General features: G+C 37.2%; 1 protein-coding gene across 1 annotated transcript in view; it reads left to right on the forward strand.

Annotated features, from left to right (window-relative positions):
* The window catches only part of poe (E3 ubiquitin-protein ligase-like protein poe), a 797,274-nt gene that overhangs the window by 582,783 nt on the left and 198,100 nt on the right, over positions 1 to 16,391 (forward strand). The window contains exons 55-56 of the mRNA XM_067137373.2: positions 9,689 to 9,920; positions 9,999 to 10,148. Of these exons, the coding sequence (XP_066993474.2) occupies positions 9,689 to 9,920; positions 9,999 to 10,148 (382 nt within the window). The remainder of the gene's footprint in view (positions 1 to 9,688; positions 9,921 to 9,998; positions 10,149 to 16,391) is intronic.

The raw sequence follows: 16,391 nt of genomic DNA on the forward strand, positions 1-16,391 counted from the left end.
ACATGATTTACGGTGAAAGGTATATTTCAGATTAAAACCAATTAGAAACTGAAAATGTCTATGAATATTGAACAAAATGAAAACGTATAGTAGATAAAAATTACAGAATAAGTAGAAAGTCATGCCTTCCATGGCTTAGCTGCCTGAACAGACATCGATAGACGAAATGTAGAAATGAGAAATGTAAAGCTGTTCAAACTCCACAAAAAAAGTCTGCGAGGAAATATACTTATCTCCAACCGTTAGCCCATTAGAGCAATTTTAGTTCATAGTAAAGAAATAACACTTTTCAAATAAATAAATAAATAAATAAATAAATAAATAAATTCAGATTTTTCCCAAATTTTTACATCCAAATAAAATGTTTAATCTCCTGTAGGACTCATTAAGGATTAAAATAACCATTTTTATTACATAATATGCATGAACGGTTAGGGAGTTAGAACCATTTTAGTCAGAGTGGGTCACTAGTTAACCTTAAAATATCCATTTAAAAACTAAGTTTAAAAGTGTATAAATAATCTCATAGTGAAATTAAATATCCTATGTCCATTCTTTATCTGAAAAATAAGAATCTTCACTGACTATGGTTCAATGGTTATGTCTCCAGTGAGGTCAGCTGCTTTAACCTCTAGCCACAGCGCTGTTACACTGGCTAGGCATTTCCACTTCGCGGCTCCAACTGCTGCTTAGGAATCGCGGAGGGCGCAGACTGAAGAATATCTCCAGCCTCATTCACAGTTATTGTTCATGTGTTCTTGCAAGTTGTGCTACGAGTTACATTTGTGTCTGTGATAAGAGTTGTACTGCGAGTTACGGATGACCACGTTCATTATGGTTGCTAAACGTAAGAAGCTGACTCTTCAACAAAAGATCAACATCATTAGTGATATTGAAAGGGATAGCCAAGTATCTTTGTCACAGATAGCCAAAAAAACTATTACTTACCACCCTCTATGCTGTTTGGTATCATGAAACAGAAGGAAGCTATTCTGGCCGTGGAAGTGGAGTGCGGTTCTGGGGCAAAAATACGGAAGAATATTTGTTCTTAGCTGTACAAGAAACTTGAAAACATTTTAATGAAATAGTTCGGGGGAAAAAGGAGTGAGAACGCTACTGTTGATGGGAACATACTTAAACAAAAAGGTTGAGAATTCTCACTTAAGCTGAGCTTGGTCGATTTACATGCTTCTAATGGTTGGTTTGTGATCGTCTTATAAACCGGCACAATGTTTCGTTCCAAAAAATGCGGCAAGAGTACGGAAGTGAATGACGATATAGTTGTGTTCAGGAAAAAGAATACGTTGCCCTGATTTCTTGAAGGATGTGATGCTAAGGATACTTTTAACATGAATGAAACAGGAGTGTTTTACAATTTGATCCCATCCAAAACATGTTCGCAGAGAAAAATGCAACGGAGGGAAAAAGAAAGTAACGAAAGACTGACAGCATTATGTGTTAGCAGCAACGGGAGTGAATAATTACCCCACCATTAACTGGAAAATTTAAGAATCTAAGATGTTTCAAGAACACCCATACACTCCCATGTAAATATGATTTTAACAAAAATGCGTGGATGTTGAAATTTTTACGAAGCTTGGATGCTAAGATGGGATCGGCAGGAAGGAAGATAGTGCTGGTGATAGTTGTCCAGCTCATCCTTCAGATACATCTTCCCTGCTGAATATCAAAGTGGCTTTCTTTTCTCCTTACTGCACCAATCACCTGCAGCCTTTGGACTTAGGCATTATTCATTCTGTGAAAGTGAAGTACAGGAAGGCCTTGGTTCAAAGAGCTATTTCTTTCCTAGAAAGAAATGAGGAGATGAAATTGAATGTACTCCAAGCCATGCATATGTTTGTAGCAGCATAGCAACTATTCACAACGGACACTATTCAAAACTGCTTTGGCTGTGATTTTAATGAAGATGATGCTACTGATAACATTGGGAAAGATTCGGGGGTTGTATCAAAGGACTCAAGTGCCACAACATTCACTGAATTTGTTACTTGTGATAATGATGCCCTAACGTCAGCACCATAGATGGATGTTGGAGACCTTCGTGATGAAGCTAAAAGACGAAGTATTGAAGAGGAAGAAGAAAGGATCCAGCAGAACCAACTTTTTTGGCAGCAGTGGAGGGACTAGGTATTGTCCACCGTCGAAGACCTCATCAACAGTCTCAGCCAAATTGAGAGAAAACTTTCCGTGAGACACCTGGGCAAGAAGAAGCAAACTACTGCACTGGACTATTTCAGAAAGTAAAAGTAATATGCTTATTCTTGCAGTTCTCATGGTCTATTTTTGACAAATCTCTTTAAAATCAAGTTAGGCCTCTCTTCCTTCAAGTTAAAATTGCAAGTCAGTAATACCTATTTCTCTTTTCCTTTCTGCAGGTTGGGTTCCCAATGGTCCACTAAGGAATTTGTTATGTCTGCTGTTTTGTAAATATTTTCTGTTATTCTTGTGTTAATGTGACTTTTCCATACTTTTCACGTTCATTTATTATTTCTTGACGTTACATTAGTTAAAGACACACATATTATTTCTTGTGATATGTAGCCTATTTTCTTTGAATCCCTCTTTTTAAAGAAAACCCCTTTTTAAGGAAGAAATATCAAATCCCCATGAGATTCGTTAAAAAGGGGTTCTACTGTATGTTTTGTTTAAGGCGTCTCGGAAAATCGTTGAAAGTAAGTGGGGACATAAAATCAGTATTATTATTATTATTATTATTATTATTATTATTATTATTATTATTATTATTATTATTATTATTATTATTATTATTATTATTATTATTATTATTATTATTATTATTATAATTTGCTCAAAAGAAACAAGACCCATGATTAAGACACCTATGACTCCACAAGCTGATGAGATCTTCACCACGGATGAAATTGCGAAAGCGATACAGAAAATGAGGAATAACAGAGTACCAGGAGTAGATGGAATTAGAAGTGAACACTTAAAGCAGACAGCACAAGAATATCTACCGATATGGACCTCCCTTCTAAATAAATGTTTAGAATTAAGAAGTATACCAGATGAATGGAGAAAGTCAACAATCAAGCTATTATACAAGGGAAAAGGAGATACAGAGAACCCAAACGCGTATAGAGGAATAGCGTTGGAATCTACATTACTGAAACTCCTAACAGGAATCCTCGCCAAAAGGCTGGCAGAGAAGCTAGAACCCCTTCTACCAGAAGAACAGTTTGGTTTTAGAAAGGGAAGGTCCACTACTCTGGCAGTAGAAAACCTGTTGGAACAAATAAAACAGACGATAGAAAGACCAAAAGGAAAACTATATGTGGTTTTTGTTGACTACTCAAAAGCCTTCGATATGGTCAACAGAAAGGTATTAATAGATAAACTGGAGGAACTAATTGGAAGAACGAGCACAACGACCCTGATATCGGCTGGCAGAAAACTACATACAGATAGATGATGGTATAGACATATCTGACTGGCTGTCACAGACAAACGGCGTCCTCCAAGGCGATCCACTCAGCCCTATCCTGTTTAATGTTCTCACGATGTCACCAAAGGAATGGCAGGGACAAGCACATACGTATACGCTGATGACATGGCCATCGCAGCGACAGATATAGATAAACTGCAAGTATTGCTAAACACACTATGTGAATGGGCGGAGAGAAACGACATCCAGATAAAGCAAGAGAAGACGGAATTGGTAGTATTTAGGAAAGGAGGAAGACTCACTGAAGCAGAGAACATCAAATGCAATGGCAAACTACTCAAGAGGGCTAACAATTTTAAATATCTAGGTATCACAATTCAAACAACGGGAAAGAGTTTCAGTTTACATATAAGATCTAGAGCAGTGGCGGCCACTAGAGCTATGATGAAATCAGAAACATCACACAACTATCGATTAACACAGCTATGGACCTGTTTAGGTTAAAGATACTACCTGTTCTGACGTATGGCCTAGAATTAGTGGGAAAATACCTCACGTACAAACAGCTGGAAGAATTGGAGCGAGTAAAGGCTAGATACCTGAAGAGAATTTTAGGAGTCCCGCAGAATGCAAGATCGAGGCTAGTGTATGAGCTTACCAGGGAGACCTTCCTAATAGAGGATTTGAGATGCGAGCTCATACTTCCAGCTAGTACCAGCTAGTACCAGCTTCAAACAGCTTATACAAGATCTGCATGAGAAGAAAAACAACATACCGGAGGACTTCTATGCAACATCTGCTATGCAAGACAGGACCTGGATGGAAGCTAATCATGATATGTGACACATGACGACGAGGTTGGCGATCCATGGTTTCCACCACAAGGTGTGCTGTAACAAATTATTTCACGAACCAAATAACGAATGTGTGTGTAAGTTGTTATTATTATTATTATTATTATTATTATTATTATTATTATTATTATTATTATTATTATTATTATTATTATTATTATTATTATTGAAAATGAAAACCTACAACCTGTTTTCCAGTCAATGACTGGGTCAGGGATGGAATGAATGAAGCCTTCATCTTGCGGCAAGGATAGGAATTGTGCCGGCTGCCGATGCCTGTCGCCGTCCTCTGGGGCAATGATTAATGACTGACAGATGAAATGAAATGATAGTGCGGAGTGTTGCTGGAATGAAAAATGATGGGGTAAACCAGAGTACCCGGAGAAAAACGTGTCCCGCCTCCCCTTTGTCCAGCACAAATCTCACATGGAGTGACCGGGATTTGAACCACGAAACCCAGCGGTGAGAGGCCGGTGTGCTAACATCTGAGCCACTGAGGCTTATTTATTTATTTATTTATTTATTTATTTATTTATTTATTTATTTATTTATTTATTTATTTATTTATTTATTTATTTATTTATTTATTTATTTATTTATTTATTTATTTACAGAGTTTACGCCCACATTGGAGCACTTAAATCAGACTACAACAAATTTGTCTTCCTTTTCTTCTCCCAAAAAGTCTTGAGTCTGGTTGACCTGGCTGCCCTCTCCGCATCCGTTATAACTAGAGCCCGGATTTCCATGCACTACCAAATCTCAAAATATGCATGCATTCATGCACTATCATATGGCAAAACATGCACAATAAACTGGAAAATATGCACTATCAAAATTCAGTTCCTTTTGAAACATTGTACAAAAACTACTGTAAATTCTCCAAATTGTCTTGATTTAAGCTCATCCATTTATCTGTCAGCACATTCTTAAGCACAGAAAATGATCTTATTACGTCACAAGAAGTGATAGATGCATACTTCAATGAAGACATTTGGACAAAGTGAGATAAAGTTGTACGTCTTTTGCATTTTCACCACAGTGCGTCTTTTATAAGCTTGACGAATTCAGAATCAGAATTTGAATGAGTTAATTTGTTCAACTTATCTCCAGCTGCGGCAGTTACTTCTCCGTGCGATGATTGCAGACACATTTGAATGTCCTCAAAAACTGGTAACGATTGCCTGCTGCGATAACAAAGACGTATGACGAGTGAGAGTTCCAGGTAGGAAATCCCAGGATAACAATGGAAGAGAGTTCAATGCAAAACCAGAGTTTGTAAACTGCTATCTCAGTAACGCGGCGCCACAGAAGTGTGATACAAGTTTTCTTTTGTTCGTCTAACATAGACGAAAAATGAGCCGTCAATGATCAATGCACAATTTACGGTTCAATTTATTTATTCCTAAGAATTAGAGATCGACATGGGGCCTTCCGACTTACGTCATTGTTTACTCAAGCTACAGATAAGAAAGAGTTTGGTTAATTGGATTGTAGGACCTGCACCGTATGTAGGCTACTAACTTTGGATGTCACGTAGGATGCCAGGAGTACATTCTCTCCGTCTCTCAGTAATAGACATACTGTAGCCTATAACGTGGAAAAATTGTCCCAAATTCTGCAAACTAACATTCAGAAAAGGCACTATCATGCAAGTTAACAATATATATGCGTCAAAGTCAGAATAAAAGTCATATTATGCAACATTAAAGTCCAAATATTCGCTATGAAATCCAGAATCGACAAATATGCATTGTGCATAAATTTTCTCCTCAAAAGGCCAAAACATGCAAACATGCAGGGAAAAGGAACGGTTATTTGGAAATGTTAAGCTATAAACCGGATATTTGCGAAGTTTGAGAAATGTAGCTAGAGTATTTAAAAACATGCATTTGCATGGAAATCCGGGCTCTAGTTATAACATATTGTTTCCTCTGTACAGTGGTCAGAGGAAGCCTGATGCATTTATTCTTCAAAATACTTTTCTCGCCTCTGTTTTCTATGGTTTGCATGGTAATATTCAACTCCTCCAAATCACTTTGAACTTCTTTAAACCAATTGTTTTTTGATTTACTATTCCAGAAGTAATTAAATAATTGTTTTAAAACTCTGTTATCACTTAGTCGAAATATATGACAAAAAAAGGCAATTCTTCTTTTTTTTCATCGTGTCTGTGATGGACTCACTTTCCCGATAGATAACCTCATTCGGCAACAATCTCCACTGTCCATCCACCTGATGTTTCTTGTTTATGATCGTCCTGAGTATCCTTCGATCAACTCGTTGTAAGCGTTCTGTTGTTGATCTAGTATTAAGTTTAAATAATGTTTCACAAGCATAAGTTGCTTCTGGTTTAATAACAGAGTTATAAAGCCTAAATTTAGCATTAATTGAAGGACATTTCTTTTTGTATGTAGGCCAAGTTATCCGTTGTGCCTGCTTCAGTTTATATATTCTGCTCTCTATTGATGGTTTTTCATTGCAATTCCAAGTGAGATTTTCACCCAAATATTTAAATGTACTTACAATTTCAATTTGTTTATTATTATTTAATAATAGCTCTGAATTTAAAGTTCTGAAAGTAGGCACTATTTTTGTTTTATCATACGAAATTTGCAATCCAACTTTTTTCGCTACATTTGCAAGTTCTTCCAATTGAACTCTAGCCTCTTCGAAACCATTTGCCAGTATCGCAAGATCATCCGCGAATGCCAAGCAATTTAGTTTGATATTTTTTTCCAATTTTGACTTTTGGAGGACATACCTTAGTCCACTCTCGCATGACCTTTTCCAATACACAATTGAACAATAATGGCGAAAGTCCATCTCCCTGGCGGAGGCCTGTTGTAATTGCAAATGATTTAGACAACTCATTTCTGAATCTAACTTTAGATTAAGTATTCTTAAGAGTCATACCAATCAGGCTAATAAGTTAGTTAGGTATGTTGGCGAGTGAAACAATAGTTGTGATTGGATAGTTTTTATCACATTTTAAACTTACTTTTCTTGAAAAAATACCTGTATTGTCGCGAGTTATGAGATATTAAACAATCACTTTGTTAATGGTCTCGCCTGCTATATTAATAGCTACAACCATGAATATCTCTCAACTAAAGTAAACTTTTGTCCTCATCCCGAGGTCGTGCATCTCTTTTTAGACACACCTTCAGTGGAAGGGAGTTACATGTACCATTTTTACCACGTATCAACCTTCCTGCCATCCGTAAATCTCTGACAGTTGATGCAAGTGTAATAGACTAATATAACTTGGAAACAATATTATTTAACCCGTGGGTAAATAATGCAATAATTATTATTATTATTATTATTATTATTATTATTATTATTATTATTATGACTTGTGAGGTGTAGCTATGAAGTTGTTTACATCTATTAGTAGTAGTATATATATTTACGTAGTTGTGTACAAACTTTATTTGGTATAATCATGTTCGTATTTTTTGTGAGGTTATGTCATGAAACATCTGCTGTATATTCAACCCTCTGCCCTTCCAGCCTTTGAAATATGGAGCCAGCAAAATCCCAGGGTCATACACAGTTAATACCCAGAGATATCGTAGAGTAAAAATAATTAATCTTAAATTACTGAGCAGAAAGGATAAGAGAGAAGAAAAAATAAAAAGATATGAATGAGAACCTTTGTTGCAAACAAATTTATTAATGAAAAACGAAAGAAACTTTGGTAAAGTAAAATACGAAAAACACAACTGAAATTGAACAACACCTCGATATACAAATTTGTCACTCACATACTAGATCTACTGAAACCCTTACTAATTATTTTATATCATAAAATTGATCAGGTCCACTTATTATTTATTCCAAGTAAGCACCAATGCTTTCATTTATTGAATTTCACGAGTAGGCTTAATTTCCAATTAATTCAATTTTACTCATAAATTTATTAACACAAAACAACAATCTTCCTTCATAAACTTCAAATCCAAATCAATGTATTTTTTAAGTAGTTGAAATCTATTATCACTTAACAAATTCATATTGACAACTTCGTTGTAACAAATACTGCTGACATCAATTTAATTAACTCATCCATTTAATTATCACCTATCGGCTTTCATTATTATTTACTCATTAACATTTTCCAAAAATATCATGACCTAGGTTATATACTTCAACTTCATTTTGAGTGACATTTCAATCCAAACAATTATAACTACAGTTCTTCTATACATGAATTGTTACATCGATATTGCATCATTACCTTTTCTCGTGGCTTTACCTCCCATCTACAAACAACTAACGTGAAAAACGAATCCGGACCGATGAGTACATACGGACATGACTACTATAGAATATCATTCTGATTTTGGCTTTAAAACATTGCATAATCAGTTGTTTATATTTTACACTAAATAAGAAAACAAACTCGTAGCAAAGGGCCCTACAACTAACACAAAGTCCCCACCAAAAGCTTAAATCTATACTGAGTCTACTGCAGTAGGACAAAACCTCTGCTTCAAAACATGACAACCATCTGAAATAAAATCCATTAATCAAAACATTACAACCACAAATCAGAATTTGCATTGCCAAAATGTACAATAAAACAATTTGCCATCATGATTGTGACATTACAGTGACCTGAAAACTCCTACCTTTAATTGAAGCATTGTAAATAATATTAAATCTTTACATCTCTATGTGCTGTTACCTAAACATTCAGTCTGAATTAAATAATAAATGACATTGTAACTATCCTATGATGACCCTATTTCAATGGGGTTTATTCTTTAATACAAAATGTTGAGCAGTGAAAAACATCTTATCTTGAAACTTGAGCACATTTAGTTTCTTCATGCCTTCAGCATGATGCATGCTTGCAATGCACAAGTCAGACATGAAACTATCCACCTATTTGTGCGACGTCATCAGAGATGCATTTTCCCTTTTCTCTCGGAGTTGCTTGTATCCTACATTTGATCATTATTTTTCAGGATAATTGTATCTTCTCTGTTAAATTTTCAAACAAGATCTATCATTTCCAGTTTGTTTGTTTGTTTGTTTGTTTGTCCACTACTTAGTCCCGTTTTCTTGATATGGGGTCAGGGATGAAGTGGGATGAATTTATATGGCATGTTTTTAAGGCCAGGTGCTTTTCCTGATGCCAACCTCAGATGAGGAGCTAATGAAGATGAAATGAATGATGGTGAATGAAATTTGGTAAGGAAGTGGTATGAATTGGAACTGTCCCAACATTTATGTGGAAATGAAAATGGGAGACCACAGAAAACCTTTCTCAGGACAGCTGGCAGTGGGGTTTGAACCCACTCGTCTCCTGAATGCAGAGCTTGGCTCCATAGTCATGGGGCATTAACACATGGCCACTCCTCTCGGTAATGTTTTTCTTTCTTTTTTTTTTTTCTAGTTCAGCTACAGAGGAGGCAGGTGTGGCTATTGGTGGAGCATTATTGAAGCCTCATTTAACCACCCCTCCTCCAGATATGTCACCTTTCTTTCTGCGCCAGTATGTGAAGGGCCATGCTACCGATGTATTTGAGGCTTATCCCCAGCTATTAACTGAAATGGCTCTGAGACTTCCTTACCAGGTGCAGAAACAAGCAGACAATGCTGCTGCCATCCCCCACACATTTCAGCAGGTAAGCTTAGTTATGATAAGTAGAAGAAGATATTTAAATTTTCCTGAATGAAGGTATTGATTAAAGTATTCATTTCAGGCCTGGTACTATTATTTGTGTGAATATATGATGACCCATCAAACTCCTTTTGTTCGTCGTCAAGTTCGCAAGCTGTTACTGTTTATCTGTGGCAACAAGGACAAATACCGGCAGTTAAGAGATCTGCATGCTCTTGAATCACATATGAAGGTAAGTCTATATATGTTTATTGTTAGCTTCTTTTTTCCAAAAAATATACAATGTTTGTCTTTACTCTTCAATTTTTTACCTTGTACTTCGTTTTTATCTGGAATAAAGTACACAAAAGTCAAAAGCAGGTTTAGTTCACTTTTTCTGTGTGTCTGTCAGAATATTTATGTGAACATCATGGGAAAACTGTATGACAGAATATCTTGAAACTCTGTATTTAAGTTGCAGGATAGTCAGAGAGTGCACTAGACTATATATTACAGCAAGAAACATCAACTTTCTGTATTAATATTAGCTGTATTGAAAAACTCATAAAAGTTGTGTACCATGCCCAGTGGCTGAGATCATGTGTTATGGTGCTGCGTTGAATATTCTCCTATATAGAAGATCTGCGCTTCATTTGTGGCTTACAAGGAGTATTTGTGACTTCATTTTGAGTGCCAAGTTTGTGCCAGTGTTATCTAGTGAATTTATTCTAGTTTCATAGTGTTTTTGGTTCATATTTATTCATTTTTATGCCGTAACTGTCAGCCATCCTATTCATTGCTTCAGTTATTCCATAGATAACACAGTCTAAAAAGTCACTCTATTTAATTGACTAAACTATCTGCCCTGACTGGCACCCATTTTGTTTCTTTGCCATCACTACCATAGAAACCACAAAGATGTGCATTCTACTTTCAATTCTTGGCATTTTTTAGGTCAAACAGCTGGCCCATAATGTCAGCCATCTTTAAGACTAGCCATGTGAGGCATCTGTCCTCCAGAGGTACGACCGTAAACATGCTCCAGGAACTAAGCAGGAGTTAGACATGATCTTACATAAGATATTGGGATGGGGGACGTCAGCCCCAACATGGCACGTCCCCATGGCTGACATGGGAGGTTCCTGTAGATATGCAGGACAGGTGTGAATAAGGTTCGTCTAAATAAACACCCATGGATCAACTGAGGTAAAAGAAAAAGGTCAATCGTCTCTAAAGCAGAAGGGGAAGATTCCCAATAGTTTAGAGGACAGAAGAATCAAACTCTGCGGCTTACAACCTCAGTTTTAATTCAGAGGAGTAGGCAGTGCCTACCCTCCCAGCTAACTTCAACGTAAGGCATGATAGAAACACCTTCAGGAAAGACTACTCCAGGGGGCAGCCGGAAACGGAAATCCCGCACCGCCGTGAGCGGTGCAACCAGGCCTTTTGGATACTGGAGAGCCTGGAGTGTGCAGGGCTTTCCAGAACCTCCTCAAGAAAGATACGAACCAAGCAAAAGCATCTGTTCGGAACACTGAACATCAACACACTCCTAAAAGTTGGAAAATTGAAACAACTTACTGATGTTTTGCAAGAAAGAGATATTTACATACTTGCACGTCAGGAGACAAGATACCTTGATGAAAACCACATGGAATCTAGTGGTTATAGAATTTACAAAGGAAAACCGGCAATTAAAAAACACAAATATAACAATCCTAGGTATGGCCTTTATGGTTAGAAGTAACGTTCTGGAGTCCATCATCAATTTCACCTGACCTGACCAACACAGTCACATTGTTTACATTGCTTGAAAAGAATTGTCCACCACAGGTCGTGTTATTATCCAAGTGAAAAGAGACCGCGTGGGAGAAGTGTTTTAGACGTGGGTGTGACGAACTTGTAATTTAGGAGAGGATTCTAGTGATGCAAGAGACAATGAATCTTTCGATCTATAGGAAATCAAGCCTATTGCAAGTTCAGATTAGGGTATCTGTCACGTAAGTAGTCCTACATTTTCATGGTAAATATATTTCATAGCAGGGATAGTGTATTTTTATTATCTCAGGCAAAGCAGCTATATCTGTAAAGACGTGGACCTCGCGGAGTGATATGAAATGTATCTTTATGCCTATGTTACTCTTTCGATGGAACAAATTTTAATTCATTTCTGTCAAAATGAACCTTCCTAAAATTAGGGTGCAGGGATTAATCGTGTAAATACGGTATTTGTTGATTTTAAGAAAGCGTAGGATTCAATTGACAGGCAGACTCTATTTAACGTCCAAGAGGAATTCAGAATTGACAGGAACACAAGAATGTTAATAAAACAAACCCAGACAGAAACTTTCTCAAAAGTCAAATTCTTTGGTGAAATTTCTGAACCATTTGAAATAAAAACCAGGAGTCAGACATGAGGACTGCCTATCACCAATTCTCTCTAACAATGTTCTAGAAAAAATCATTAGAACCTGGGAAAAAGCTTTGGAAGTGAAAGGAATAAGGGGAAATACATTTAGGGAGGAAAGGACGGAACTTAGAAATTAAGTGTTTTGCTTTCGCAGATGATCTTTCCCTCTTGGCTCACAACCAAGAAAATGCCCAAATTATGCTGAATACTCCACATCAGATCGCCGAGAAAACGGGTCTCAAAGTCTCCTATGAGAAGATGGAATACATGGAATATGGACATCAAGGGGAGAGAGACTTAGAAGTGAAGCCTGGGACTGTAAAAAGAACTGATAAATTTTAGTATCTAGGGGAATGGATAGAATGTAGCGGATTGGATAAAGGGGTGAATAGGGCAAGAATTAGAAAACTAGAATTAGCTTACAGGTTAACCCAGAACAGATACAACAAAAGAGCAATATCTTACAAGGCGAAACTTGGACATACAGTACAGTGGTAAAACCAGAGGATCTCTACACTTCAGAGAGCTTGACAATTAATAAAAAGTGTGAGCTTCAAGAACTTGAAAAAAAGGGAGAGGAGAATTTTAAGGAAAATTTTAGGACCACAGGAAAATGCTGATGGGGAGTGGAGGAATAGAAAAAATGATCAGCTCTACAGATACACCGAAAAAAATCACTGTCACCATGCAAAAGTGAAGGCTAAAATTCTATGCGCATCTAGAAAGAATGGATGTGAAACGGCTAAGAAAATATTCAAGTACATCACTGGACTGAAAGCTTCGACGAAGTGGGTCGAAGAGGTAAAAAGAAATGCAATAGACAGTGGACTTATAATGGATATGATTCACAGCAGAAAAGAATTTAGAAGCTGAGTGGACAGCATCAAAACATTCCAGGAGAAACCACCAAAATGTAGACCCAAATTGGTCATATCTGAGAAAGAAAGGAAAATAAGCAGCGAAAGGATGAAGAGGTTCTGGGGGTAGGAGGAGAAGAAGAAGAGAAAGCCTTAGGTTCAATGTGGTCCATAGGTGGCCAAATTCGGAAGCAAAAAGAAGAAAAGTTGTGTAATACATTACTTAGAATATTTTATTAATTTCTACCTTAATGATAATAATAAGAGATGTTCACGATTATCATATTTTTCACGAACTTCCAAATATCTATAGAAATAGAGTTCCATGTATCTCATACATCTTCATTGTACACTCTTACGTCTTTTAGCATTCAGTCTGCAAGCCTCTGTGAATTAACTAAGTGCTTCCATATTCCTCTATTTGTAACCAGCTCTGTAGCCTCTTTTAGTTTCTAATCTCTTAAAACTTGGTCTCTCTCTACGTCTCTTAGTTGGTTAAGAAATTGTTTTCAATGTTATTTAGAAATATGTTTGCTGTTATTGCTAGAAATGGTGAACCCACGGTTAACCCTTCCTAATGACAGTAGATTTTGTCGATGAACGCAAAACTGTTTTTAAGGTTGTTCTTATAAGGTTTTATAAGATTTTTCGTGAAAGTTGGAAAAGATGCCACACGCAAAAAAACACATTAAATTTGGTATGAAACTGCAGTCAGTTTCTTCAAAATTCTCACCGATATTTTCCAAACCACGGCTTACTCATTAGCACGGTATTATCTAATTCTGACTGTCTGTGTGAAATACCAGATAGAGGAAATTGACATAGTAGGTCTGATGATTGGAGCAAGGGGAACGATTCCCGCTTTTGCCGCTAATTTCTGGAAACAGATGTCTCTGCCAGTTACAGCGTTACGGGAGATTGCCATCATAGCCTTAAGGGGCTCACTGATAATTCTAAGAAATCACTGTTACAATTAGGTTAACTTCAACATTTATCAAGTACAGTATACCTATTTATCTTCTAAAAATAAATGTAAAAGTATACTTTGTCGAAAGGCAGCCTCTGCATGAGAGGAAGTATTTCATAAAATAATAAATAATAAAATAATCTTAAAAAATTATAACAGCTTCACTCTAGAGGCTTCTGCAGCAAACGTTTCCATTTTCTTACCTCAAATGGCGTCACCTAAGATAGATTTACCGTGCACATATTATGAAAACATATTCCAAGCTTCGTGTAGAGTGATGATAACCTTTTCACGGTAAATTACATGGGAACAGTCTTTCTTAAATTTAACCAGATTTGAGACTACATAAACTAAATTTTTGTAATCAGTTGTGTACACCACTGTATCTTGAGAAGGATAAGTATCACATTCTTATTTTATTTCACTACCTAGTACAGTATTAAAATTAAGCATCGTTTACTTCCGATTTCATTTTTAAGGAGTTAACAACTGCTGTTGGTCCTCTTAATGAAAAAATGCGTTCTCCCAATTTATTTATTTATTAGATGCAGCTGATGGAGAGCCATTTTACACTAATAATATAACAAATTATGGTTCATGTTTGTGGGTTACTGTAGTCGCGTCCTAGTTCGTGAACCATGGGCAACGGCTGAGTGGCCTAGTAAGTGGTCCTGAGATTCGGGATACCAGTTGCTATGGAATGGGAGTGGGCATCTCGGACATATTCTGAGTCATGGCCCTCCTTGTGCTCAGGCGGCTAGGACTATACAATTCACAGGTGGTCCATAACCCGTTAGAAGGGAGATCCTCACTTGGACTATGTGCTAGTAGGGTAGCATCCTGCTTCATGAATTTACCGAGCTCAGAACATTTTAAGCAAGCCTCGCACCTATGGGAGTAATGGAGTCCCACTCCCATTTGACAGGCGAGAGACTCCTTGGAAACAACTTGGTAAATGAAATGGAATTCGATGGGGAGCTATCAATATTAATGGTGCTTATGGAAGAAAGAAGGTAGAACTGGCTGAGTCAGCAAAGAGGATGCGTCTGGATGTGCTAGGAGTAAATGATATTGGGGTAAGGGGAGATAACGAGGAAGAGATAGGAGATTATAAAGTGTACTTGATGGGTGTTAGAAAGGGAAGGGCAGTCTGGGGTAGGGCTCTTTATCAGGAATACAATTGCACGCAACATAGTTTCTGTTAGGCACGTAAATGAGTGAATGATGTGGGTAGATTTGTCAGTTGGAGGAATTAGGACAAGAATTGTGTCCGTGTATTCACCATGTGAGGGTACAGATGAGGATGAAATTGACAAGTTTTATGAAGCATTGAGTGACATCGTGGTCAGGGTCAACAGCAAGGATAGAATAGTGTTAATAGGCGATTTCAATGCGAGAGTTGGGAATAGAACTGAAGGATACCAAAGGGTGATTGGTAAATATGGGGAAGATATGGAAGCTAATGGGAATGGGAAGCATTTGCTGGACTTCTGTGCTAGTATGGGTATAGCTGTATGAATACATTCTTCAAGCATAAGGCTATTCACCGCTACACATGAGAGGCTAGGGGTACCAGATCCATAATAGACTATATCTTAACAGACTTTGAATTCAGGAAATCTGTTAGGAATGTAAGAGTTTTTCGCGGATTTTTCGATGATACACACCACTATCTGATCTGTAGTGAACTAAGTATCTCTAGGCCTAGGGTAGAGAAAGTGAAATCTGTCTGCAAACGAATAAGGGTAGAAAATCTCCAGGACGAGGAAATTAGACAGAAGTACATGGATATGATTAGTGAGAAGTTTCGAGCAGTAGACAGTAAGCAGGTTCAGGATATAGAAAGTGAATGGGTGGCATACAGGGATGCTGTAGTAGAAACAGCAAGGGAATGCCTAGGAACAACTGTGTGTAAAGATGGGAAAAGACGAACATCTTGGTGGAATGATGAAGTGAGAGCAGCTTGTAAACGTAAAAAGAAGGTTTATCAGAAATGGCTCCAAACAAGGGCCGAGCCAGACAGGGATTTGTACGTAGATGAAAGAAACAGAGCGAAACAAATAGTTGTTGAATCCAAAAAGAAGTCATGGAAAGATTTTGCTAACAACCTGGAAAGGCTAGGTCAAGCAGCAGGGAAACCTTACTGGACAGTAATAAAGAATCTTAGGAAGGGAGGGAAAAAGAAAATGAACAGGGTTTTGAGTAATTCAGGTGAACTCATAATAGATCCCAGGGAATCACTGGAGAGGTGGAGGGAATATT

This window comes from Anabrus simplex, chromosome 1 (genome assembly GCF_040414725.1).
Source record: "Anabrus simplex isolate iqAnaSimp1 chromosome 1, ASM4041472v1, whole genome shotgun sequence".
NCBI lineage: Eukaryota > Metazoa > Arthropoda > Insecta > Orthoptera > Tettigoniidae > Anabrus > Anabrus simplex.